The following is a 22,958-nucleotide window of genomic DNA, read 5'->3' on the forward strand; positions in this document are numbered from 1 at the left end:
CGCCCGTACAGCGCCGAGCACCCTCCGCCCCCCCCTCTGACCCCCGTAAGTTGGTACGACCCACCTTCCCCCCCCCAACTTCCCCGCGCGAGTGGTAGGCGCCGCGCGCGCCGATTGGCTGCCCGGCCCCGCAGTCCGCGCGAGCTGCGGGTGCTTCAGTGTGCGCGCGGCCGGCGCGGCGCTTGGTCTCGCCCTCTCTCTCTCTTTCTCTCGTTCTTTTTTTCTTTCTTTCTTTCTTTCTTTCCCCCCTCCCCCGCCTCTTCCCTCAGCCCGGTTAGCGGCCGCCGCCGCCATGGCTTCGGGTAGGTGCTTCAAGGCCCGGCGGTCTGAGGGGACGTTGGTGGCGGCTCTTGTTTCCCGTCGTCAAGCGCGGGGTGTGGTGGGCGCGGGAGGGTGGGCCAACGCCATGTGGCGCAGGTGGAAAAGGCCGCGGCCATGTTAACGGGGAGACGCGGCCCCCTTCCCTCTTACAACTCCCCCCCCCCCCTCCCGTTTACCGCCCGCTCCGCGCTCCCAGCCGGCGGAGAGGGGGAGGGGAGCCACGCCCCCGCGGGCTCGAGACCACGCCCCCTCCCCCGGGGAGCCCCGTTCCGCGAGCCCGCCCGGACACGCCCCTTTATGGCTGGGGGCGTGGTCAGTCCGGCCACACTCCCCCCTCCTCCCCCCCCCCCCCCCCCCCCCGTGTCGCAATGGGTTGGGGGGCTGAATCCCATTGGGGTCGCCCGCTCGGATGCTGCGTGGGATGTAGCCCCCCTCCCTCCCCCCCCGCGTATGGGACTCCCCTTTGGTTGTACCACACCCCCCCGGTGTGAGATGTGGACCCCGTTTCGGTTCATGCCCTCCAGTGTAGGCCCCCCGCTTTGGGTCGCGTACCCCCCCCCGGTGTGAGATGTAAGCCCCCCCCCTCTTTTTTTGGCTCATGGTCCTCCCCCGTGTGGGCCCCCCGTCCCGGCCCCCCCGTGTGAGATGTGGACCTGACTTTTGGTCGTGCTGCTCCCCACAGCGTGGTTTGTGTGATCCCCTTTGGGTCAACACCCCTCATGAAATGCAGACGCCCCCTCCCTTGGGCTGTGCCCCCCCTTAGCATGGGACATGCACTCCCCACCCCCCCAGCATGGGACCCACCTTTGTGTCCCAGTATCTGCTGCATCTGCTCTGCATTCTGCTCTAGCAGCCCCCTCACCCCCACCCACCCCCAACGAGCATGCCAGCATAGCGAAGGGGGTAGCTTCACTGCCCCCCTGCTGTGGGCTTAAAAATGCACTGGCTGTAATTCTTTTCCCAATGGAGGCGTTTAGTTGAGTATGGAGACAGTATGTCTGCTGTCCCAGATGACTTGACAGCCCAGCTTCTCCTGGGGCTTCTGTGAACACATCATATTGTGTTGGTGTTTTTTCATCCCATTTGAGGTGAAAATGTTTTGGTCCCACCAGCAGCAATGCCCCTGTGAAGCTGTGCATAGGTCGTGTACCCCCAGAATGGGAGGAGAAATGACAGGACTGTAAGTGCTTTGTGGAGTAAGCCGTGTTTTGTTAGTGTTGAGCCATTTTAGTGTTGTCTCACATTACATGTAGGAATGATAGAGAATAAAATCAAAACAAAGCAGGGTATGTTAAAGCAATCCTTTAATGCAAGGAACAATTCTTTACCATGAGAAGAAAACATGTCCAAAGTACCAAAGGTACTGTAAAATGAGTTCAGACCATGAATTCTTCTATTAAATGAGTAAAGTTTGGTAGTCAATTAATACTACTTTCTTCCCAGACCTCAAGTACTTACCAGTCAAGCACCTGACTCTGTTTTTACTCTATGGTGATGTTCAAACATGAGATTCTTTTTCTGTTGAGAATACTACAGAAGCAATGCTGCTTCTTTAGATGAATTACTTTGTACGAGAACTTCACGACACAGCAGACACTTCTATCTTAAGAGGACTACACTTCCTGAGCAGTGCAAGGTGAATAGTCTGCTATGCCCCACTTCATTCATGGGAAATTTTTCCATGAGCTTTTTAAACATTCAGAAAAAGTGTCTGCATATCCAGGAATTTCCAGAATAAACTATCTGTTGTTTCCAAAAATAGTTACAGACTCTTGTCCCCATTGAGTCCACCAAAATAAATTGATCAGAAGTCTGTAGACTAAGAGGTCCAACAAAGGGTGTAGAAAAATATATAAATAAAGGAAATTCCTCTGATTCTGTGTGTTCATATTTTACAGGCTCCTTATCTGGTTGCTTTCAAACTTTTTCCAAAATTTTGTGGTTTGGCAGAAGTTCGTAAGGGAGAAGCTAAGATTAAATGTAGTCCTTCAATTTATATAGCTAATTACATCCTTACTCAAGAATTCTTTCTGATAGAACCATTAATATCCTTTGCTTAAATTACTGGCATTAATGGCATATAATTTTTAGACTTAAACCGTAATTTTAAAATGTGGTTTAATAGTAGTCTTTGTGATCATTTGTATTGAAATAATGTGAAAAATTTGACCTTCGTCTCATTAAAAACAAGAAACATGTTTGAGTTGCACTTTTACCTCATTTTTTTAATTGCTTTTCGTTATGAAAAGGCAATGAAATATTTATGTAGCAGTGCAAAAGGAGGGGAATGTTTCATATCTGAGTGAAACTGCTTTGTAGGATGTGTGAAATGAAATACTTCATCTCATCTTAGCTTTTGGTAAATGTTTCTTTTACAGAATATGAAATTTGATGCTTTGTGTTGCTTTGAGGAGATACTTTACCATTAAAAATGCTGCTTCATGTCTGAATAGCTTAGGTGATATCCTCATTTTGGAAGTATATATGCATGTGTTTAAGTATATGTGTAAGTACTAGCAGGATTGGATTTATAACCAGATGAGGGAGGTATCGTGAACAGACTTTCAGCGATTTGATGAGTGTTTTGATTGGAAAATGGTTATAGTCTTCTACAGTTTATGACATTTACCCTGCATTGTAATTAATTCTCGGTTTCAGCTTTAGTCAGTTCTAGGTATAGAGGTAAAGAGAGAGAACGTGGGGGATAGACTGAAATCAGGGATGAAAACAGAGAAGTTCCTGATAGTTTTTATTAGACCGCAGCACCACAATATTTGTACAAATTCTTGAAATGATTTGAAAGGAACAGGAAAATTGCAGGGCTGTTATCCAGAGTGACAGTACTGGTGAGGCTGGTAGGGAAGGGGAGAAGGTGTTTGGCTTTTGACAAGAAGGTGGTAATTTCAAGCAAAAATGTCAAGAGGAGTTAAGACTCCTGCATAGAAAGCAAGATCAACAGAGTCCATGTGGTTAAGAAGTGGGTAGTGCGTAGAGCAGCTTGTGGCATGTGGGTATCTCTGAAGAGATGGAGCCTGCTTGTGACAGTCTGAATTCTGAAGGATCTGAGGTTGATGGAGCAATGCATGCATGTTCTGTGTGTCTGCATCTGTTGCATGCAGCTGGCTTGGGAAACTAAATCAGTAGGAATGTGTGTTTTCCCCTGTGTAATAAGAGCTTTTAACACATAAAAATTTGCAGTTTTGCAGAAGACAAGGAAGTCTGTCATTGTGCAATTAACAAGATAAAGTAACATGATAAGCTGAATTAGTAAAGGCAAAGCACCCTATTTAAGAACTGAATTCCAGCTAGCAGGTAGTAGGGTTTGTTGTAACGTTGATAGCTTTTACAAATTAGATACCGTACTTTAAATGCAAGTCAAACAATTTCAGTGAATTTTTTTTTTTAACTTGAAGTCATACTTTGAAATCCATATTCTTCCAATGTGTTTCAAGAATAAATTTCCTTGATAACTGATGTTTACCTTAATTGGAAATAATATTCATAATACCTGCCTGGACAACTTGTGTTGTGTAAATGAATACATTCTTGCGTGGTTTGAGCTATCAGTAATGTTTTTCCTTTTGCAATATGAGAGAAGGGAAATGTCATGGTTCCTCCATCCCTGATTTTACGTCTCCAAATTCTGCCTGTGTCTGTGCCCTTTTGCTAGGCAGAGCTTTCTTATGGCGTCTTAAAAAGGGGTTCAGTAGGACTGACCTACTTGGCTTTGCTTGATTAATTAAGCTGCTGCATTCTGTTTATTGATGATGGCACTGTATTTGATAGCCATTAGAGGGGGTTGTGCGGTCCTGAATATTTGAAGAGATTCCTTAAAAATGGAATTCAGATCCTTCAAAAAGGAAATTTCAAAGTGGCTAATACCTGTGTCATGTCCCCTGCACCTTGTGCTTCTATGCTCCTGTTCTCCCAGTCTTAGCATTTTCTCTTTTATTAATAAAGAGAAAGCTGCCTCATTTTGCAGGGAAAGTAGTTGCATTATCCAGTGTACTTGAACCTTTCTCCCTCTCCCTCAATTTCTTCCTCTTATAGTAAGTAGAGGAATAAAATGTTAATTGGAAGTTCTCAATATGACTTACTTCTTTTTCTAGATTCTGGAAGTTACAGTCAGTCTGGGGGCCAGCAGAGGTATGTGTGGGGGTTTTTGCTGTTAGCAATTAAATCTGCAAAGTAAAAGACCGTTTAGTATTCCCAGCATGATGTTTGAATCTTTGGGCATGATACAGTGTTGATAGGTTTTTGGAGTTTTGGGTGCAGAAAGCTTGCTGCCCTGGGCCTTTATTAAGATGTCTTATAAAACAGGAAAAAAAAATTCATATTCCTGAAGAGAAGACAATAAGCAGGTTTAAAGTGGAATGACATCTTTTATTAGTTAAAAACTTTTGTAATGTCACGAATATAGAGAAATATTTTTCACATGGCTGCCTCAAACTGTTCACTAAGATTTTAGTCAAAGGTTACACAAGTGTAAAGATGATGGGCCATATAGATGTAAAATTTTATTTTTCTATTTTATTTTCCTGTTGGAGGGAAATTTTTGTTAAAACCCTCTCATAACTTCATAATTGTGAGATTTAAAAGCCAATTCATAAAAATAGCTCCAAGTTAGGTGGTGGTGGCGGGTATTTTAATCAGTGAAACAAAAGTGTTTTTCTGGAAAGTATGAAAATCACGGCTAATACTGACTGTGCTAATGAAAATCATAAGGTTTTATGCATATAACACTGCATGAGTTTGAGTTTATATCTGAGTATGATATGAGTTTCAGCACATGGTTCTTCTGTCAGTTCATGAAGTCTTAAAGTGGCAGAATAATGAGTAAGTATAATCTAAAGCTAGTGCATTTTTTTATGATGATGTTATTGTTGAATAGTCCAACAAATACCAAATTGGCAGTAATTGATGAAAATAAAATTAACTTTGTAAGAATATACTAAAAAACTTAAAATGCCTTGGTTCCATACAATAACATTTTCTGTGATTCTGAAGAATCTGTCAAATTACAGTACGCCCAACTTTCATGTACTTGAAATTTACACTTGAAGCAAAGCAGAAATTAAAATAAGCTCTTCTGGCTTCTGACAGTCAACTATGGTAACGATTAGTTTATTGATGCAGTTCTGATAAGCCTACAACAGCACTACTTGGATTAAACATGTATTTTGGAATGAAAAGAAACTTAAAATAACACCAAAAATACCTTTAGTTTCCAACCCATCTGGAGGGCACTGTAAGCATTTACTAAATGCATTCTTCTCTTACAGCTATTCGTCCTATGGCAATCAGAGCAGTCAAAATTATGGACAAACACAGGTGAGTTGAAAAAAAACATTGTGTCTTTCAAAGCAGATGTTCCTTGAGTAAAAATAATTGTTCCTGGGTGACCATAGCTGGACCAGGAAGAAGTCCATTCTCAGCTGTGCTTGATGTTTGTAGTTGTGTCTAGCAAAGGAAAACCTTAATTACCTGCTGTGGAAGTTACACTTATTTGAGTACGTTCTTGAAATTACAGGGATATTCTGGTTATGGGCAGAGTGGAGACAATTCCTCCTACGGTCAGAACTATGGAAGCTATCATGGGAACTATGGACAAAATCAAACAGGTTTGGCTAGCTTGTTACATTCATTGGCAGTAATTAAAAGGTGAATTTTTACTAAAAAATGTCTTCCTCAATTTCCAGGTTATGGACAAGATTCCCAGGGATACGATGATGAATCCAATTATGAAAATCAGAATCAGAGCTCATACAACCAGCAGTCTTATGGCAGTCAGGGGCAGCAGAAAGGGTCGTCTAGAGGGTAAGGAAGCCAAGATTAACGGTATCTATTTAAAGTACTGCCTAGACTACGGCTATAACAAATTTCCTGCTATCATTGCTAAAAAAGGACAAATATCTGAAAATCCACATTCTTAGGACATTTTTAATGCCTGAAAGCACAGGAGGTGAGGGGAGAATGTTTCTTTATATAAGAAGGATGGATGCAGTTGTTTTGAAGTCAAGCTGTACGGGGAGATATGCTTTAGAAAGACTTTGGATAGTGACTTTAATGAAGAATGGACTTGGTAGAGAGTATTTTGATTAGGAAAAATATGTATTGAGTACCTCTCCAATCACATTGTTTTGTATAAGCTTACAGTACTCTTTTATTAACTTCAAGTAAGCTGTTAGCAAGGAATTTCTTAGCTGTTCTTAGATTTGCAGACTTCTTATCTGATTTAGAATGCCTTTTGTTGGTGAAAGAAGAGGAAAGGATTCAGAAATGTCATTTAAGAAATAGACTTTCTTTTTCCAATTAAGTAGGATTCTCAAAACACCATGTTTTTTATATCCTCATCAATAACTTAAGTGTTCGTATGCATACTGCACTCTGATTCAGTACTTTACACTATTGCAAATGTATTTTACTTGTTAAGTGATGTTGTACTTGAATCAGTTTCAGGAGGATTAATGATACAACTTTGAAAGTATGTTGGAAAATACAACCCAATTTCCCATAACAACTTACAAGGCCACTTGGTGCTAGGATACCTTCATTATCTAATTTACAAGCGTTGTGCGTACACCCCAAGGTTACTGCTCGTATTAGATCTTTACTGAGGTTCATGTGACATCTTTAAAATACGCTGTCATGTACTAAACTTCATTCTTGTGTCCAAGGTCCAAATATTTTTGTGTTTTTTTTGCAAGCTGATAAAACAATCTGGACTTCAGCAAACCTGTGCTTGGTTTCTGTGTTTGTAGTTATTGCAAAACATCTTAATATAAAACAGCATGGTCTTAATCTGTTAGCAGTAGGTGTTGTTACTCAGAATGTCTTTTTCACATCCCTAAAGAAGGCAGGTATGCAGTTAAGTTTTGCTTTGCGTTGTTTTCTGAGCATTAATTAGAGCTGGACAAAAGGACAGAACTAGGCAATAACGTAGTTTTTAACTCTGTAGACATCTAGGGAAAAATGCAGTATGGCATAGATTCTCCAACAAGTTGGTTTTGACCAAGAAAATGAAAAAAAGACATTGGAGGGAAATTTTCAGTGTATGGTTGTAGCAAGTAAGGAGAAACTGAGAAATTAAATTGTAGCAACTTTAAAGAGGATAGCCACAAAATTGTAGCGCTCGCATCCTAAGTGAGGGAAGGAAGGAAAACCAGCAAATAGTGGATGCTCTCACTGATGCTTCCTTCATTGGTGAGGGTGCAAAGGCTAAAGTAGAGCTGACCTCTTTTTTTTTTTTTTTTTTTTTTTTTTTTTAAGTGAAGATATTAACAAAAATCTTTACAAGCTCTTTGCCACTGGGTTTAGTTATGTTATAGCTAAGATCTAGGCTAGAACTGGGAGGGAGCAAATTAGACGACATTTACATGGATTGGATATTTTGAGATTGGTTGGACCAATGTACTTCATCTTAGAGTGCTTTGAAAAGCTGGTGGAAACTTTCTGTAGGCTCTTAGATTTTTTCGTTTGTTTTTCTGAGACATTTTTGGCTAGCAAGTGAGATTGCCAAAGATTGGAGGGTGGCAAATGTAGTGCCTCATCTTTTGAAAAAGGGTGGAAGCAGGGAGGAGGAAGAGAAGAAAGGGTGGCAGAGGTCAGTGATTAATTTCAGTTACTGAAAAAATAATACAGTTAAGCCGCAACTAAGCACCCAAGGGGAAAACAAAGGTATGAGTAACAGCCAGTGTTTCCTGGATGCAGTTTATTTCTCATAAATCTATATAATGTCTTGCTATGAAAGGGTAACCCCACTGGAACTGTTCTGTCATATATATCTAGATTTTCAAAATACTTCTGTTTCTACCTTGGATGCTGAAGTAGCCTAGGGAAGTATGGTGTAGGTGAGATTTCCTCGTGGTTGCTATAAAGTTGTTATTAGTCAGAGAAGGGTTACAACTCCCTTTTAGAATGTATAGCCACATTGTGTTGGAGTATCCTAGATGTGATGTTGGTCAATGTTTCTGATGAAAGTTGGTGGGATTGTATATGTAGATGGCACTAAAGTGAGAAGAACTACAAATATGTCAGAGGACATCACAAGAGTTAGAAAAGATCTTGGCCAAATGGTAGAATGCCCAGAAAAAGATAAGGTTGCAATTCAGTGAAAGCAAAATTTTGGGATGCTTTTTTTTTTTTTTTTTTTTGTAGGTGGAAGTATTAGCTGCACAATACATCATGAGCAGCAGGTGTCTTCCCTGCAGTTCTGTAGAGAAGGATTGGGCATGTAGCAGCTCATGGGCTATGCATCGGCCATTGTCATGCTACTGGGGAGAGGGGAGAAAGGAAGCATTGTACTGGGATATCTAAAAGGAGCGATGCTCTTAAGTTACATTTACAGGGGAAACTGAGGATGTCTTGAAAGCAATGGTAATGTAGTTTTCTGCCTTGCTTGTGTTGGAAGCCAGATATATCCCAACAGAGATGAAACATAGAGTATTTTCATATCCATATGCCAGTAATGACTGGGAGGTAACTGTGACTAGGAAATTTTAGCAACATCATGAATTTTCAGCCATTACTTTGTTCTCTATTCTGTGAACATTTAGCTATTAATACAAATTCTGTTTATTTTAAGTGGAAGAGGCTCTTACGAACAAAAGTCAAACTATGGTCAGCACCAAAGCTCTTATGACCAGCAGTCAAGCTATGGACAAAACCAAGACTCTTATGACCAGCAGTCAAGCTCATATGACCAGCAGTCGGGCTATGGCCACCAGAGCTCATATGACCAGCAGTCGGGCTATGGCCACCAGAGCTCATATGACCAAAAGTCAGGCTATAACCAGCACCAAAGCTCATATGGCCATTCTCAGCAATCCTACCAGTCTCAGAAGGGAAGCTATAGCCACAACAGCCAAGGTAAAATTCACAGGTTGAATTCAGTATTGGCTAATAAAATTGAGCAGAAACACGGTGAAATAGTTGGATTTCCTTCCACAGACAGCTGATTTGATGCATAGTTAAAGCTCTTTTTCTGTGTTGATATTCTTGGGGAATGTTTTATTTGTTAAGACTTTGAAAACATTATGCAGAGATGAAAAACTGTTGGGGCCCCAAAATTGTTGCATTTGCATTTGTTGGAGGCAGCCTTGCAGAGCCCAGCTCCCTGAGTTCTGCAAATTCTAGATGAAATTTTCTTCTAAGCTATTTTCAACCTTCTTGCATGGAGGTGACATGTCTTGATCAGTCATGAAGAGCTTTTGCACTTCACGTTCCAGCTTTATGCTGTGTAGGTGAATTCCGAGATAGCAGGAAATAAGAAGTTTTATCATCAACCCTTTTTTTTGCAGTAACTTCACACAAGTGGCACAACCCACGCTCTTTATCCTTGTTCTGGCTTCTGTTATGTCTTTTGCAAACCAGGAAGGCTACGTGGAAGTAGAATGAAGAGTGTAGTCTAGACAATATGTGTTTAATGTTTGGAAAATGGGGTGTAATGAAAGTACAGAGTGTTTACATTCTGAGATACCTCATGGCCCTGGAAGCCAAGGGAGATAACTGGAGCAAAAATCAAACTTTTCTCCGTTACTTTGTGGTGTAGATAATCTAAGAGAGATTTAGCAGTTGACACTTTCCAGATTTAAATGGCAGACTTGAGGAGGGGGAAAAAAATTGTAGGGTAGGAATTTTCACTGCACTGCAGTTTGCACTACAATTTACTCTTGTTTTGTTTTACTCATTCCTCCAGATGATCGTCGTGAAAAGAGTAGGTATGGCGAAGATAATAGAGGATATGGCGGGTCACAGGGAGGAGGTAGAGGGGGATATGACATGGATGGAAGAGGTCATATGTCTGGATATAGGTAAGTGATCTCATTCCAGTGCCTGCAGTTTCTTACCCTTGTTTCTTATTATTTAGCTGTTTTAAATTTTTGTTTACTATATGTCTGTTCCTAATGTGGTTCAGATTTAGATTTCTAAAAATGGAAGGTTTCTAAAATTAAACCATTCTGCACTGCACAGAAATGCCTAGGAAAAGCTTTTAGGTGCAGATAGATTGAGACCAAGCATTTGATTGTTAGGACAGATAGCTGCATTTTATTTACATGAGTTGTAATACAAGAACTGCCTGAGCCCATCCCTTGAAATAAGGTATTTTAAAACCTGTAAAAATTTATTTTCAATGACAAGAAACCCAACAGCCAGGGATTGAGAAATTTTTATAAAATTAATGGCTAAGGTAGCTAACATTTTAGCAGGGAATTATTTTGACTTTACAGTGACAAATCATTACACTAAGTTTGGCTAATTATCTTTCTGCTTCCTAAATAATTTAGGAATAATTTATTAATAACATTACTTGTTATTTACTATTTTTTTCAGTTTTAAACTTCTATTAAAATACACTTTTTATTATTGGTTTAGCTGTCAGTCTAAACACGTTTATTTTAGGTAGATTTTAAATACTAACAATACTGTTACCCCTTCTGCCATTGCCTTAGGCCCTGTTCCTGTCAAGAAAATTTATGCACATATTTAATTTTGTGCTTGTAGATTATTTCATGCATAGGTCTGAGAGATTGGGACCTTTGCCTTAAATCCTATTGAATTAGGCCATATGACATTATTATTTCTTAATAAGCTATCACAATTTACTTCCCTTTATGTACCTCTGTGAAATGGTTGGGGGTGTAGAGTGCTCACTGAAGCAAAGTAAGAATGTCGAAGCTTCCAGTGAGCTTTGAAGTGTTGCTTGTCAGCACCACTTATCTTTTAATAGGCTGCACAGTTCTGGGTTATTGCTAGAACTCCAGATGAAGAACTCATAATTATGTTTGTTTGAACTGATATAATTTAAATAAAACAATCCAACAGTGTGTTAAGACCAGGTTATTTTTTTAAAGTATTTATTTTTAAACTGTATTTAAAATTTGACTGCTTCTAAGGTGGTCCCAAATTGTACTTCATGGCTTGCTGTTTTGATGACATAGGTGGACCCTATCTCTTCTAATTAGGTGTGGTAGCACAATTACAAAAGCATATTAATAGTTATTTTGTGTTATAGTTTGCTGGGGTTTTATATAATATAAACTGAACTAGCAAAGTAATTTCTAAGTTCATTTTCAGTTAAAACTGAACAGTTTTTTTAAAATTAGCTGTGATAAAATCTGGGTTTTTTAAAAAATTGTTGATAGGTGAGCCCTTTCCAGTAAGAGGAATGAATGAATGAATGTGAGCTTCAAAAAAACATACTTTTGGTAGATTTTATCACTTTGAAACAAACTTCTGGCTTTGCAAGATAAAGTAAGATAAATTAATGTCTGTGAAAATAAAGCCTCTTCCCATCTTTTTCTGAAATGTAAGAAAAATTTTGTTCACACATCCATGTAGATAATAGTACTTTAGTGGACTTGAAGGCCAAAAGAAGGAAAGGTCTGGAGGTGAATGAATAAGTGGGGAAAAATACAGCAAAGTGTGAAGTCTGTCCACTTCTGTGAAGTGATGCAGTCTTTAATGCCGTTTGCAGTGAAATTTTTCTGAAACTACAGTGTCTTATATGTTTATTCAGTCTTTCTGCATAATTATGATGGAGGATTCTACTTCTGACATATATTTTACCAAAGTCATGCTTATTAGAAAAGTGTAAAAGGTTAAATTAAATAACAAACTATATAATCAAGGGGATGTAATCAAGGGGAAAATAACTTCTAATAAGGTAAGAAATCATGTTTAGTTCTGTGAAAATGTGGGGTTTCAGGGTAGTTTTTTGGTTTTGTTTCTTTGGGTTTCCCTTTTTTTTTTTTTTCCTCCTCCCCTAAAAGCAGCTTGTGTAGGAATGTCAAATCTATCTCCAGTAATTAGTTATCATTTTCAGTTTTTTACTTCGATCACATTTTAGTGCTTAACGTTAAATTGTGGAAATCCCACAGCCATCAGGAAATAATCTTATCTAAAAATCTTGTCTATACAGATATTTGTACTGCTGTAATAACATAGGCTTTGATTTTTATTGTGGTTAGAAAATAATGTGTAAATCAGTTCTATTAACATAAAAAAATTTGTTCTTGACATCACAAAAAAAAATTAGCAGCTAACTGGAGATCATGAATCTCTTCTGTGTTAGCAGTAATAAAAATTTTGTCTTGACTGGCATTTAAAAGCTGGGAGAACTTGTTGCAGCTTGTTGTTCATCGGTAAGGGCATTACCCAGTCATTGGTGTTCTTACAGCTGTATTGCCTAATCTACTCTGTAGTGCTGGGCCATCAGTGCATCCTGTTTACCAGCATCATTGCTGACTTGCTGCTGTTCTGTACTGGTGATACAGTGACTTTGGCTGCAACTTCAGTTCTCCCACAAGATTCCTGAGTTGCATTGGCCTGTATAAACTTACCCCGCATGAAGACCTTTAACAGCAGTCTGCAAGTGCAAAAAAATTATTCTGTAATACTTGGGGCAAAATCAAATAGCATTTTTAAATTTTGAGAGCTTTCATTTCTTTGAATAACCTTTATAAAAGTACTTCAAAACTTAGTTGGTAATGTTAAGGCATGAATTGTTATTCTGAAAACTAGAATGACTTGAATATGTACTGTAGTAAATGCTTTCAGCACTCATTTTTCTTTTGTGCCTGTGCAAAGTCATGCAGTACTGCGAAGAAAATATCTTTTGAGAAATTAGTGTTCAGATTCCCTAGCTGATATTGTTATGACAGAGAACAGTCATTTTCTTGTGTGTCAGATGTTCACTTTTTAATCTTACTAACTTTGGGTTTCAACATTACTCTTTGGATTTATTTTTTTTAATGGTCTTGAATTACTTCTTTGAGGATTTTAGTAGAATTTTTGCACCCTTTCATTCTGAAGCTTGAAAAAGTTGATGATCTTACTAATTTGTATTTTGGCTAAGAAGCAAAATATTTTGTTTTTAAAAACCCATAGTAGAAGAGTCTCATCTTTGAGCTCTTTCGGTTAGAAAGCAGGTACACCAGGTCTTGAGAATGCAGAGGTTTACTCCAAGTTATTCTTCCAAGTTTCCTGGTAGAGTAAGTCACCTTTTTGTTAGAGTCCTCATCCAAAAGGTAAGGAATTAATTGCTCATTGTGGTTGTGGGACCGAATTGTTTTAGTTAAGTGTGTAAGTGTGAAATAGAGTAGCAATACAAAGCAGGTTTGTTTTCTTTCATCTTGGGAAAGCTGTTCAGGCAGTCGAGTAGCTATACCTGTGACACTACCCTTTTAGAGTCTGTGGATTAAATGGAAGAAGCTTTGCCCTTTAATCTGCTCATGCAGTCTGTGTTGGTGGAACTACATACACGCAGTTTAGAAAAGGATTTACCATTGCATTAAGATTTGTCATAGAAATCCTAACTTTGCTCAGCATAGATTTGTTTGTTTGTTGTTCTCTTGTGCAGATTTGATGTTGATATACTATAAGCAAAAGTTACCTATGCAGCTCAATTGCTAAATTAGCTATTATGAGTGGAAATTACCTTATGGTGGTACAAAGAAACTACAACTTAGTGCAAATGGTTTTTACAGCAGTGTGGTTTGTGTTCAGAATTAATATTTTGACTTCTATATGCTTGAGCTTAGCCTTATATAGACTTTGGAAAAACATGAACAGAGGCAATAAATATAGGCAGAAAAAAAGAAAAGCCATCTGTCAGTGACTTTATTGGTGCACTAAGCATTCCTTTCTTGTTTGTAAAAATACATTCTTACGTGTAACTCCCACACGCTTGGCGAGACATAGATGCATGTTGGAGGCTGAAGTTTGGTTTCTGAATTTTTAGTACTACCTCTGCCAATATCTGATCATTTTTTTAAAGTATATTTCTTGTATCTGTAATGTTCAGCTTTCCATGTAACTGTGCCTGTAATTTAAAGAGTTATTCCCAGCTGAAGTAAGCAATGTTCAGATGAACTCCATTTACACTCAAGTAGGTGATGTTTAAATATATGACTGAGTATAGGAGAAAAGAACATCTGATGACTTTGCTTTCATAGCAGTAAGTTTTTGTCACTATGAATGGTGCCACGTACACATTCTGGCTGCTTGCAGTTCAGCCTCTTATTTTATTATCTTTGTTGGTGGCATTGCTGAATTTTAGCTACCTCTTCGTGATTCTAACGTAGGATGTTAAAACCCCAAACTCCATCTGGTTGCCCATCTATTTGGTCTGTGTGCAAGACTGGTAAAGCAATATAGATTGTGAAACACTGCAATTCTATTTTCCTCATGTTCTATGACAATAGTGTGGGAACTAATTCAGTTGCTGAGATTGAGCCTTAGAGTTCAGGTCTCAGTGAGGCATAAATCCAAGACTGTGGCATCAACTGCTTGCAGCCAGTTTCTGTGTTTGACTTCACTTGCTGCAGCATATCCACATGCCTCCTGGGGATCTTTGGTAGCTTTGCCCAGCAATCTCAGGAAGTTAACACACTGCAGCTTTATAAATCACATATGAAATGGGACTAAAAATGGAGGAAAGCATTAATCTGTCATCAAAGGTATCTGTCACTGAATTGATGCGGGTTTTTGTTGGGTTGGTCATGTGAGACTAAGCAGAAGATAACATTCTGAAGCATACTTGGGCAAAAACATTTCTACAGAAATTAATTAAAAAACTAATTAAAAACTGTGGATTGCACTTGTTAGTGCAGGGTGCAGAATTACTACTGTATCACAAAGTTAGAAATTAGGCATTTGATTGTGACTTCCTTTACATTTTATATAACCAGCTCTATCACTTCTCAGAGTCACAGTGCACACATTTTTACCCCAGCATCTTTGCACGCATTTTTACCCCAGCATCTTAGCAAAATCCTCACTTCCTGTAAAATCCTAGTTGTGTTAATCATAAACTTATTATCTGTATGTTTTTAGATTGTTGGGTTTTTCTAATTTATGTCTCTGCTGCTGTGTACTTTCAAATCAGAAAACATACATGTTCTGGGTAATGCTGTCCTGATGAATTGGGACCATATTCTAGGGTTGGAAAACTTTGATAACATTTCCATGGTTGATGTATTCACTCTTATTATTTCTGAGTTAAGATCCTAGAAGAGCAGGCATCCTACTGAAAATTGTTGTGTCATAATGAAGATTTATTTTTTTTACTTTTTTTTTTTAGCTGAAGTGAATTGGAGGTGACAGAAAGATATTTACAGTAAATTATATGATCATCATTGTGGTTTTTATCATCAGTCCTTGAAAACAGCTAGCCTCAAATAAAGACCAGCTCTGATGTTGCATATAAAATTCATTCATTCTACCTCTTTAATGAGCAGAATGAATTACTTATGAGTAAATAACACTGCAGTTTAGCATTCAATTTTTTTCTGTGGAGAAGCAATTTAAAATCTGCAGAAAAAACTTATTTTAAGAAAAGTCCCAGTAAAAGTGATAGTCTGTCATGACAAATGTCTAATACTCCTCATATGTACTGTCACAGAATGTCAGTCACCCTTCAAAGAATGTCTCTTAGTCCAGTTTTGATAATATCTGTTCAAACCTTATTTCTTTTTTGTGCCTCACTTTGGGCAGATTTTATCTCATGAATGTTAAGTAAGCAGTACCTTCCATTCATGACTTTACGTTTGTTGTAACAGAAAACAGATATACAGCGTGCCAAAGGAGTTTCTCCCTAATTTTACTTCATTGTGTGTTGCTGGGGTTCACGTGTCCCATGTTTGGACTCTGGCGTGTTGGCAGGTAGATTGAATTAAACCCCAGAGTGACTTCCAGTTGTAAAGCGCATTGGTGAAGAGGCTACTCATACTGGCACAATAGTTCCAGAGTCTGGAGATAGCCCTCTACATCAGGGTTTGAACTTACACTGGCTTTATCTTAGCTGCTGAGTGTGAAAGCTGTCAGGATTAGGTGAACCTGCCCAATTTTCAGGTGGCAGCAGTGTCCCCACATGGAGGAGGGCAAGCGGGCGGTTGTACATGGCAGTATGAGACAGTCTTTCTGACACTTGGTTATTGACTTTCTAAAAAATCCAGTGATTGTATTTTTCCTGAAGGCTTTGAATATTGATTATACTGTGTTCATAACATGGATGCAATTAAAAATGCTGTTGTGAAAAATCCTATTAGTATGAACATTTATATTGAAAAGAGTGAGGGTTTATTTTCATGCACATAATTGGAGGCGTAATGTCCTGTTTAAAATCCCCTTCTAACCTTTGAAAATTGATGTGTGTAATCTCTTAACTTGGTCTACATTTTGTGCCACAGGTTTCAGAATGAATGAAATAAAACTTCACGGCCTCTGCTTTTGAAGCTCACATACACACACCTTCTCTGTAATGTCAAGCGCTAATAGTACAGTAGGTCCCCACAGACCCTTTCTCAGAGAATGGCTGATACTGCTAATTTGTCCCCCGTATATAAATGCATAACAATGGAGGTTAATTAACATTAGCTCTTCTTACTTCTAGGAAAGTACTAAAGTAGTAATTATTCCAAAGTATCAATTACATCTACAATAAAGCCCATTAACCTTCATGAAAATAACGTTTCTGTATTAAAACCCAGTTTTTAATAGCAGTCGTTTTGGCTTATGGGATGGGAGAAAGTTGAAACAACGACATGTGTATGAGTTAGTTTAAAATACTCTTTAGGGCTTCTCCTCCAGTGCAGCACCCTGTGAGATTATTCACTTTCATGTAATTTAATCTTTGAACGTGAATGAGTAGTGAGGAGAACATAGAGATGGTGCTTTAGCTGCCAGACAGTAACTCTCAACTTGTGATCAGTTAACTGTAGATTGAGCCTTGGGCTCAGCACATAGAGACTTAAGGAAGAAATCATTTCTTCAATTTTTCCTCTGCAGTGGTGGTGACCGTGGTGGCTTCAAAAATTACGGTGGTAAGTGCCGAGTATCCAAAAATGTTTCAGTGGAAATTCTTTATAAATCTAAAAGCCACCAATATCTTGTTACTATCCAGTAGAAGCATTATAGTGTTTTGGTGAGGCTGGTGTGTTCATGAGTTTTAATAGCAAAACTTGTAGCAATTAGCTGGATTTCTACTTTGTCAAATTGCATGAAAGAATTTGTGGAGACAGTGACGTTCACCGGATTTTTTTTTTCTTTTCTTTCTTTTAATTTTTATTACAAATGCTTCTTAGAAAGGTACTAGAGGTTAAAAAAAAAAAAAAACAAACAGTGGTAAACTGCTTGGTGATCTGACAACCAGCATTTGCAAGATTAACACCAGCATAGCATCAGTGTGGTAACCGCCACACGCTGCAAGTTAAAGAACACGTTAACGCACGTAACGTCCTACAGACACCTTCTGTTGAACGTTTTAATCTAAATATTCTCTAAATCTCTGGTTAATGTTTTAGATCTTAGATGCATTACATACATACTTTAAATATTTTCTTGTCTCTAAAAAAGTCACTTGAAAACGTTTTGCTAAAAATAGTATTTTTCTTTTTTTTTTTTTCCTTTTTTTTTCTTTTATTTTTTTTTCCAATCCATTTCATAGGTCAAAGGGATTATGGACCGAGATCAGATGCTGGTAAGAAAACAAGCAGTGGGTGGGAGTGGATTGTAGCTTTTAGGTCACTGCTTTTAAAATGTATCTCTAGAAAGATGGATGTAGCTGCAATTCCCATGGCTCAAAAGAAATCTAGCTGAAGCTTGTCTTCCTTGAAAGAAATTTGTTCTATTAAAAAAGTGCATGTGAATTTTTGGATGTCGTTTCATGCAGCAAGTAAGAATTTGCTGATGAACTTTGAATCTGCTTGAGCCAAGCAGCTGCTTTCACTGTCACAACACTTCTGCTAAACTTTTGTTCTTTAAAACATATACTACTTTGATGGGTTTGGGTGTCCTAGCTGCTTGGACAAGTTGAGTGCGTGGCAGACAGCCGGTCAGCTGTCTCAGATGTACTGTAGCATATGAAGGTGCTGTCCATGCATTTTTGAAGTTGATGGTGTTAACTTCAAAATTATGCTCTCTGCTCATCTTATTTCACGCAAGATGTCTTTGGGATTTAAGAATCTGCTACTGGGCAGCATAGACCTGAGCTTAAAATGTTGCTTCTGTTGCTACCGCAAAAATGCATGGTAAATGTAGCTTATTTTTTCATAGATTCAGAGTCTGACAACTCTGATAACAACACTATCTTCGTGCAAGGACTTGGAGAGGATGTTTCAACAGATCAAGTAGCAGACTATTTCAAACAAATTGGTATTATAAAGGTATGTGAAATGAGAAATCATTGGTAAGAAGAGAACTTGGGGAGCTACTGTATTGGAAATGTACTGGTGTCATTCAAGGCAGGTGCTTCTCTGACTCCCCAACAGTTGTAGATAATATTTTTATCCGGGTTCCCAGATGACAGCTCATTTGTAAGCTGGCAGCACTGGCAGCTTTTTTCTAGTGACATTTAGATTGCTCCGTATCTCTTCTTTAGTCTTTATAACTCTTAACACAGACACTCTATCCGTTGTACCACTCTTACACTTCTGCAAGTATGCTTCTGTGTTCTATGGCTGTTTCTTCTGTTTCTGCAATTCTAAATTAGGGCTTTCTGCACATGACCTCATTTTTTGTTAAAACTGGGCCCGTCATTACTTCATAGAGAACAGCCAGTCAGTATCCTTTAGTCAAAAGCATCTGATTCTGCAGGCTAGCAGAATCATCTTTCTAATGATACTTAGGTGTTACAGTTTATGCTGTGAACTGGCTTTACCAGTATTTCTTCTATGCCAAGTGTACAACTTTTCTTTTCAGACCAACAAAAAGACTGGCAAACCTATGATAAATCTTTATACAGATAAGGATACTGGCAAACCAAAGGGAGAAGCAACAGTATCTTTTGATGACCCTCCTTCCGCTAAAGCAGCAATTGACTGGTTTGACGGTGGGTGAGAGTACCTGTTCTTTTTGTTATTTATGAATCTAACAAGCAGTGGAAGAAGCAAGTCAATAACCTCATTAGAGACCCATGGTACTTTTTGTTTGGCTTTTGGTTTTTGGTTTGTCATGGGTTTTGGGTGTTGGCGGTTTTTTTGTGTTTTGTTAAAAAAAAAAAACAAAACAAAGACTTCTATTTCATGGTATTTTGTGTGTGCTGGCTTTCTCTCTCATTTGGTGGAACAGCAGCTAGTGATTAAGACCAAAAATGTGTAATGAAACCATTAGGGTTTGCTGCTGTACTTCAGTCATCCCTGCACAAAGTATGAGAGATGGTGCTCGTGTCACTTGGGAGAGCATAACTTGTTCAGACCAATAGAGCTGTAATCTGTGTTAGCAGCTGGAGGGATTTCCTACAGTGTTAGTATTGATGTTATTAGTGTTACGGTAGCATTTTTAGAGTTTGGGAAACTCTTTAATCTTGATGCAGGAAATACAGTGATACTCTTTTGTAGTAGTAAACTTGAGGCAGGAGGGAAAGTGCCTGCTCCTGTGACCTTGTGTGTCCACAGAATTTTAATAATATTGGGCAGAAATAAAAGGACATATTCTGCATCTGGTGTGAAATGATAATGCATAAAAAATCTGGCATGGCATGCTATTTGATGGGTTTGCTAATAAAATGCAAATTGACTTTTGTTTAGGAGTGTAAAGCAAATACGACTGTAATGGACACACATGCAGTCCTGTTTGTGATAAACCTTGTATCTATGGAGAACTGAGACTTTGTATTTTAAAAGTTCATGTTTTTCACTTCCTGGGGAGTATTTAATTTTTGTGTTGGCTGTTGAATTGTACAAAAGCTGTGTTGCCTGACTTGGGGGAATTAAAAACAGAGTTCTAACATCCAAACTACTTACCCATGAACATGGCTAAAAATGTTTTAAATATTCTTATGTGTCTAGTTAAATTGCAACTTACAGATCCCATGTAACTTAAGAGAAATACCTGTGGGTTTATGGGGAACCTAACAAGTACCTCAGTGTTTGTCATCTCACATTTGGATCAGTGTGTTAAAAAAGTAAGAGATTTACTCCAGACTCCCTGTGTCTTAAGAGCTTTGTATTCAGTTGTATGTGCAAATCACTTCTGTTCTCCTGAGCTTGCTGCTGTGTTGTTGGGAGCTGTATTGATCTTTCTCTCACTTTCTGTCTTTCCACAGGAAAAGAATTCAATGGCAATGTTATCAAAGTTTCTTTTGCAACTAGAAGGCCTGAATTCATGAGAGGAGGTGGAGGTGGTGGACGTCGAGGTGGGACTAAAATCTGTAGAATCCTTGTTTTTGCATAGTTAAATGCTTTTTAACTATTATTGGTTCATAAAAGAGAAGTTGACTTTGAAGCAGTGATTCATCAAAGCCTTTGGGATTCTGCCATGAAAGGGAGTAATAAGGATTGAACCAAATTAAGTAAACTGAAATCTGTAATCTATTTTGCACAGCACAGAATTTATGCTTTCCTTTTGAACTGGAAAGTCTCCAGATTGTGCCTCAGCATTGCTTTTAAAGAGATAGTGTAACAGTGATGTTGAGGCTGTACAGGTTGTACAAATATAGGTGTGAATGCTCAGTGAGTACTTGCTTATTACAGCAAAGCCTTGAGATACTCTGATGTTTCCGGACAGTATTAAGCAGGGTAAATGATTCAACTGCTACTGACTTAGAGCAGCAGTTGGATGTCTGACTCCTTTAATTAAATAGATGTTAATCTCCCTGATTCTCTGCATAATACAGTTTTGTCAGTAGCCCACTGGATATTAATTTCCATTTTACAGGAAGCGTGCTTTGTGCGGTGGTTGTCAACAAATTTTAGTTCTTAAATCAGGCAGTTTTGTAGGCTGATAAAAAATGCTTCTTCAAGAACTTCAATTGGTATAAAAGTTCTTAATCTTTTCGATGCACAAAGCAAGAACTGTGTTGTCGCTGTGCTTGTCAGATGCATCCTGGCATTAATCTAGACAGATTATTTTTTTTGTTAAATTTTTGTTCTGTGACTAAGTCTGGCCATATGTGATTGATATTATACATTGTTAAATCTTTATGAAATTTTGTTAATGCACATAGTGGGTTTATATTTACCCATTGGCAATTCAAGCAGATCAAGTTTCCTTTTACTGCTGAAAAAGAATTTGTAAAAAAATACATGGTGGAGCAAACTTTTCCGGCTGCCATGTGCTAGCCTTGCTTCTTATTTTTCCCCATCTGCCTAAGTTACAAATCTGTCCATATGAACATGTGTATTTCAGCTGTGCAGATACATTAACTTCAGGACATTTAACGCTGTTGAGATTTGGTGGTGGCTGAAACTTCTGTTGTCATTTGCTCAAGTCTTCTAGCTATCTTGTAGCTAGTAGTAAATCAGCTGGTAGATGCTGAATTCTACAGTGGTACAATTTTTTGTCATTGGGACTACCTGCTTCTTTCAGAGTTCCTAACATGGTTTCAGAGGCTTGCCTAGTGGGGTTATATATATTTACATTAAACGCTTACTCCTTCTTCCACTTGAAAGGTCTGTCACTTGGGTTCTGAAGCTGGTAACAGTCTTTAATAAATGTTTCTCATGTACAGGTCATAGACACTTCCCCTCCTTTATTCTGATTATAATTTTGTCTACAGGTTCACGAGGTGGATATGGAAGAGGTGGGGGCTTCCAGGGTAGAAGTGGGGAACCCAAAAATGGTGATTGGGTTTGTCCTAACCCGTAAGTGTCATTTTAATTGGGCAGTGGTGTTTCATGTATGTTCTCTGAGTTTCTTAGCATCTAACTCTGGGGAATCCTTGTCTTTTCTAGGGCCTGTGGTAACATGAACTTTGCTCGCAGGAATTCCTGCAACCAGTGTGGTGAGCCCAGACCAGAAGATTCACGTCCATCAGGAGGTGTGTAAAAACAGCTGCGTCTCTTCTGAAGTGTTAGAAGCATTAATGACATCTGCAGCTTTTTGAAAAACCTGGCTGATGTGTCGGTTTGCATTTTCCTCCAGATTTTCGTGGGAGAGGTGGCTATGGAGGAGAAAGAGGGTATCGAGGGCGTGGTGGCAGAGGCGGTGATCGGGGCGGCGGCTATGGTGGTAAAATGGGAGGAAGGTAAGCAGTTTCTTTGCCCTTGCTTGGTTGTGTTGCATACAGACTGTGGAATTGATAGGGACTGTGGGAAAAGTGTGCTGTTTATGTGTGCACGCACAACTGTGCTATGAAAATATTAACTACAGATTGGAGCTTCCTGAGAAAATGAGTCAGTTTGCCTGTTGAGTGTGTTTTGTGAGCATTTTTGGATAAGGCTATCTAAACATAGAAGAATACACAGAAGTCAGCGTAGAGATGTTTGCTTGAAGGAACTATTTGTTATTTGCTTAAGTGATTCCTTATAACTTTTTATTTCCCTTTCAGAAATGATTTCAGAAATGATCAGCGCAACAGACCATACTGAAGACCACTGTGAATGTTTTGTTTGTCTTCTTGATGCGTTTGATAGTGAAATTGCCAGAGTTTTGCCTGCCGCTTCATCCATGGCCTCTTTGGATAGTGGAATTGAGTGAAACTAGATTTTTATTTTGGTGGGAGGGACTGGGGTGGTTTGGGAGGATTTTTTTTTAAGCAAGACATTGAAATTTAATCTTGATTTCAACATTCTCCTCTTTTCTTCCCCCCATACCTTTTGAACAGGGCCTAAGAAGGAAAAGGATAAACTGTAAAATATTGCCAAAATATGAAGTGTTTTGTAATACAACAATAAATGCTGATTGTTTTATTTGTGAAA

The 22,958-nt window shown here is 38.7% G+C and overlaps 1 protein-coding gene across 2 annotated transcripts; it reads left to right on the forward strand.

Annotated features, from left to right (window-relative positions):
* The first annotated feature begins 107 nt into the window (after window positions 1–107).
* On the forward strand, window positions 108–22,958 carry TAF15 (TATA-box binding protein associated factor 15). Of its 2 annotated transcripts, XM_075032545.1 has the most exons (16): window positions 108–302; window positions 4,431–4,467; window positions 5,604–5,652; window positions 5,852–5,942; window positions 6,021–6,138; window positions 8,906–9,189; window positions 10,019–10,133; window positions 17,110–17,144; window positions 17,768–17,800; window positions 18,376–18,485; window positions 19,021–19,150; window positions 20,366–20,455; window positions 21,818–21,902; window positions 21,993–22,078; window positions 22,183–22,285; window positions 22,589–22,958. In XM_075032545.1, the coding sequence occupies exons 1-16, from the start codon at window positions 293–295 to the stop codon at window positions 22,626–22,628; spliced, it is 1,416 nt and encodes a 471-aa protein (XP_074888646.1). In that variant the 5' UTR covers window positions 108–292; the 3' UTR covers window positions 22,629–22,958. The 2 variants fall into 2 exon arrangements, with proteins under 2 accessions (XP_074888646.1, XP_074888647.1); XM_075032546.1 differs by lacking the exon at window positions 17,110–17,144.

The sequence above is a fragment of the Buteo buteo genome, chromosome 7 (assembly GCF_964188355.1).
Source record: "Buteo buteo chromosome 7, bButBut1.hap1.1, whole genome shotgun sequence".
Taxonomy (NCBI): Eukaryota; Metazoa; Chordata; class Aves; order Accipitriformes; family Accipitridae; genus Buteo; species Buteo buteo.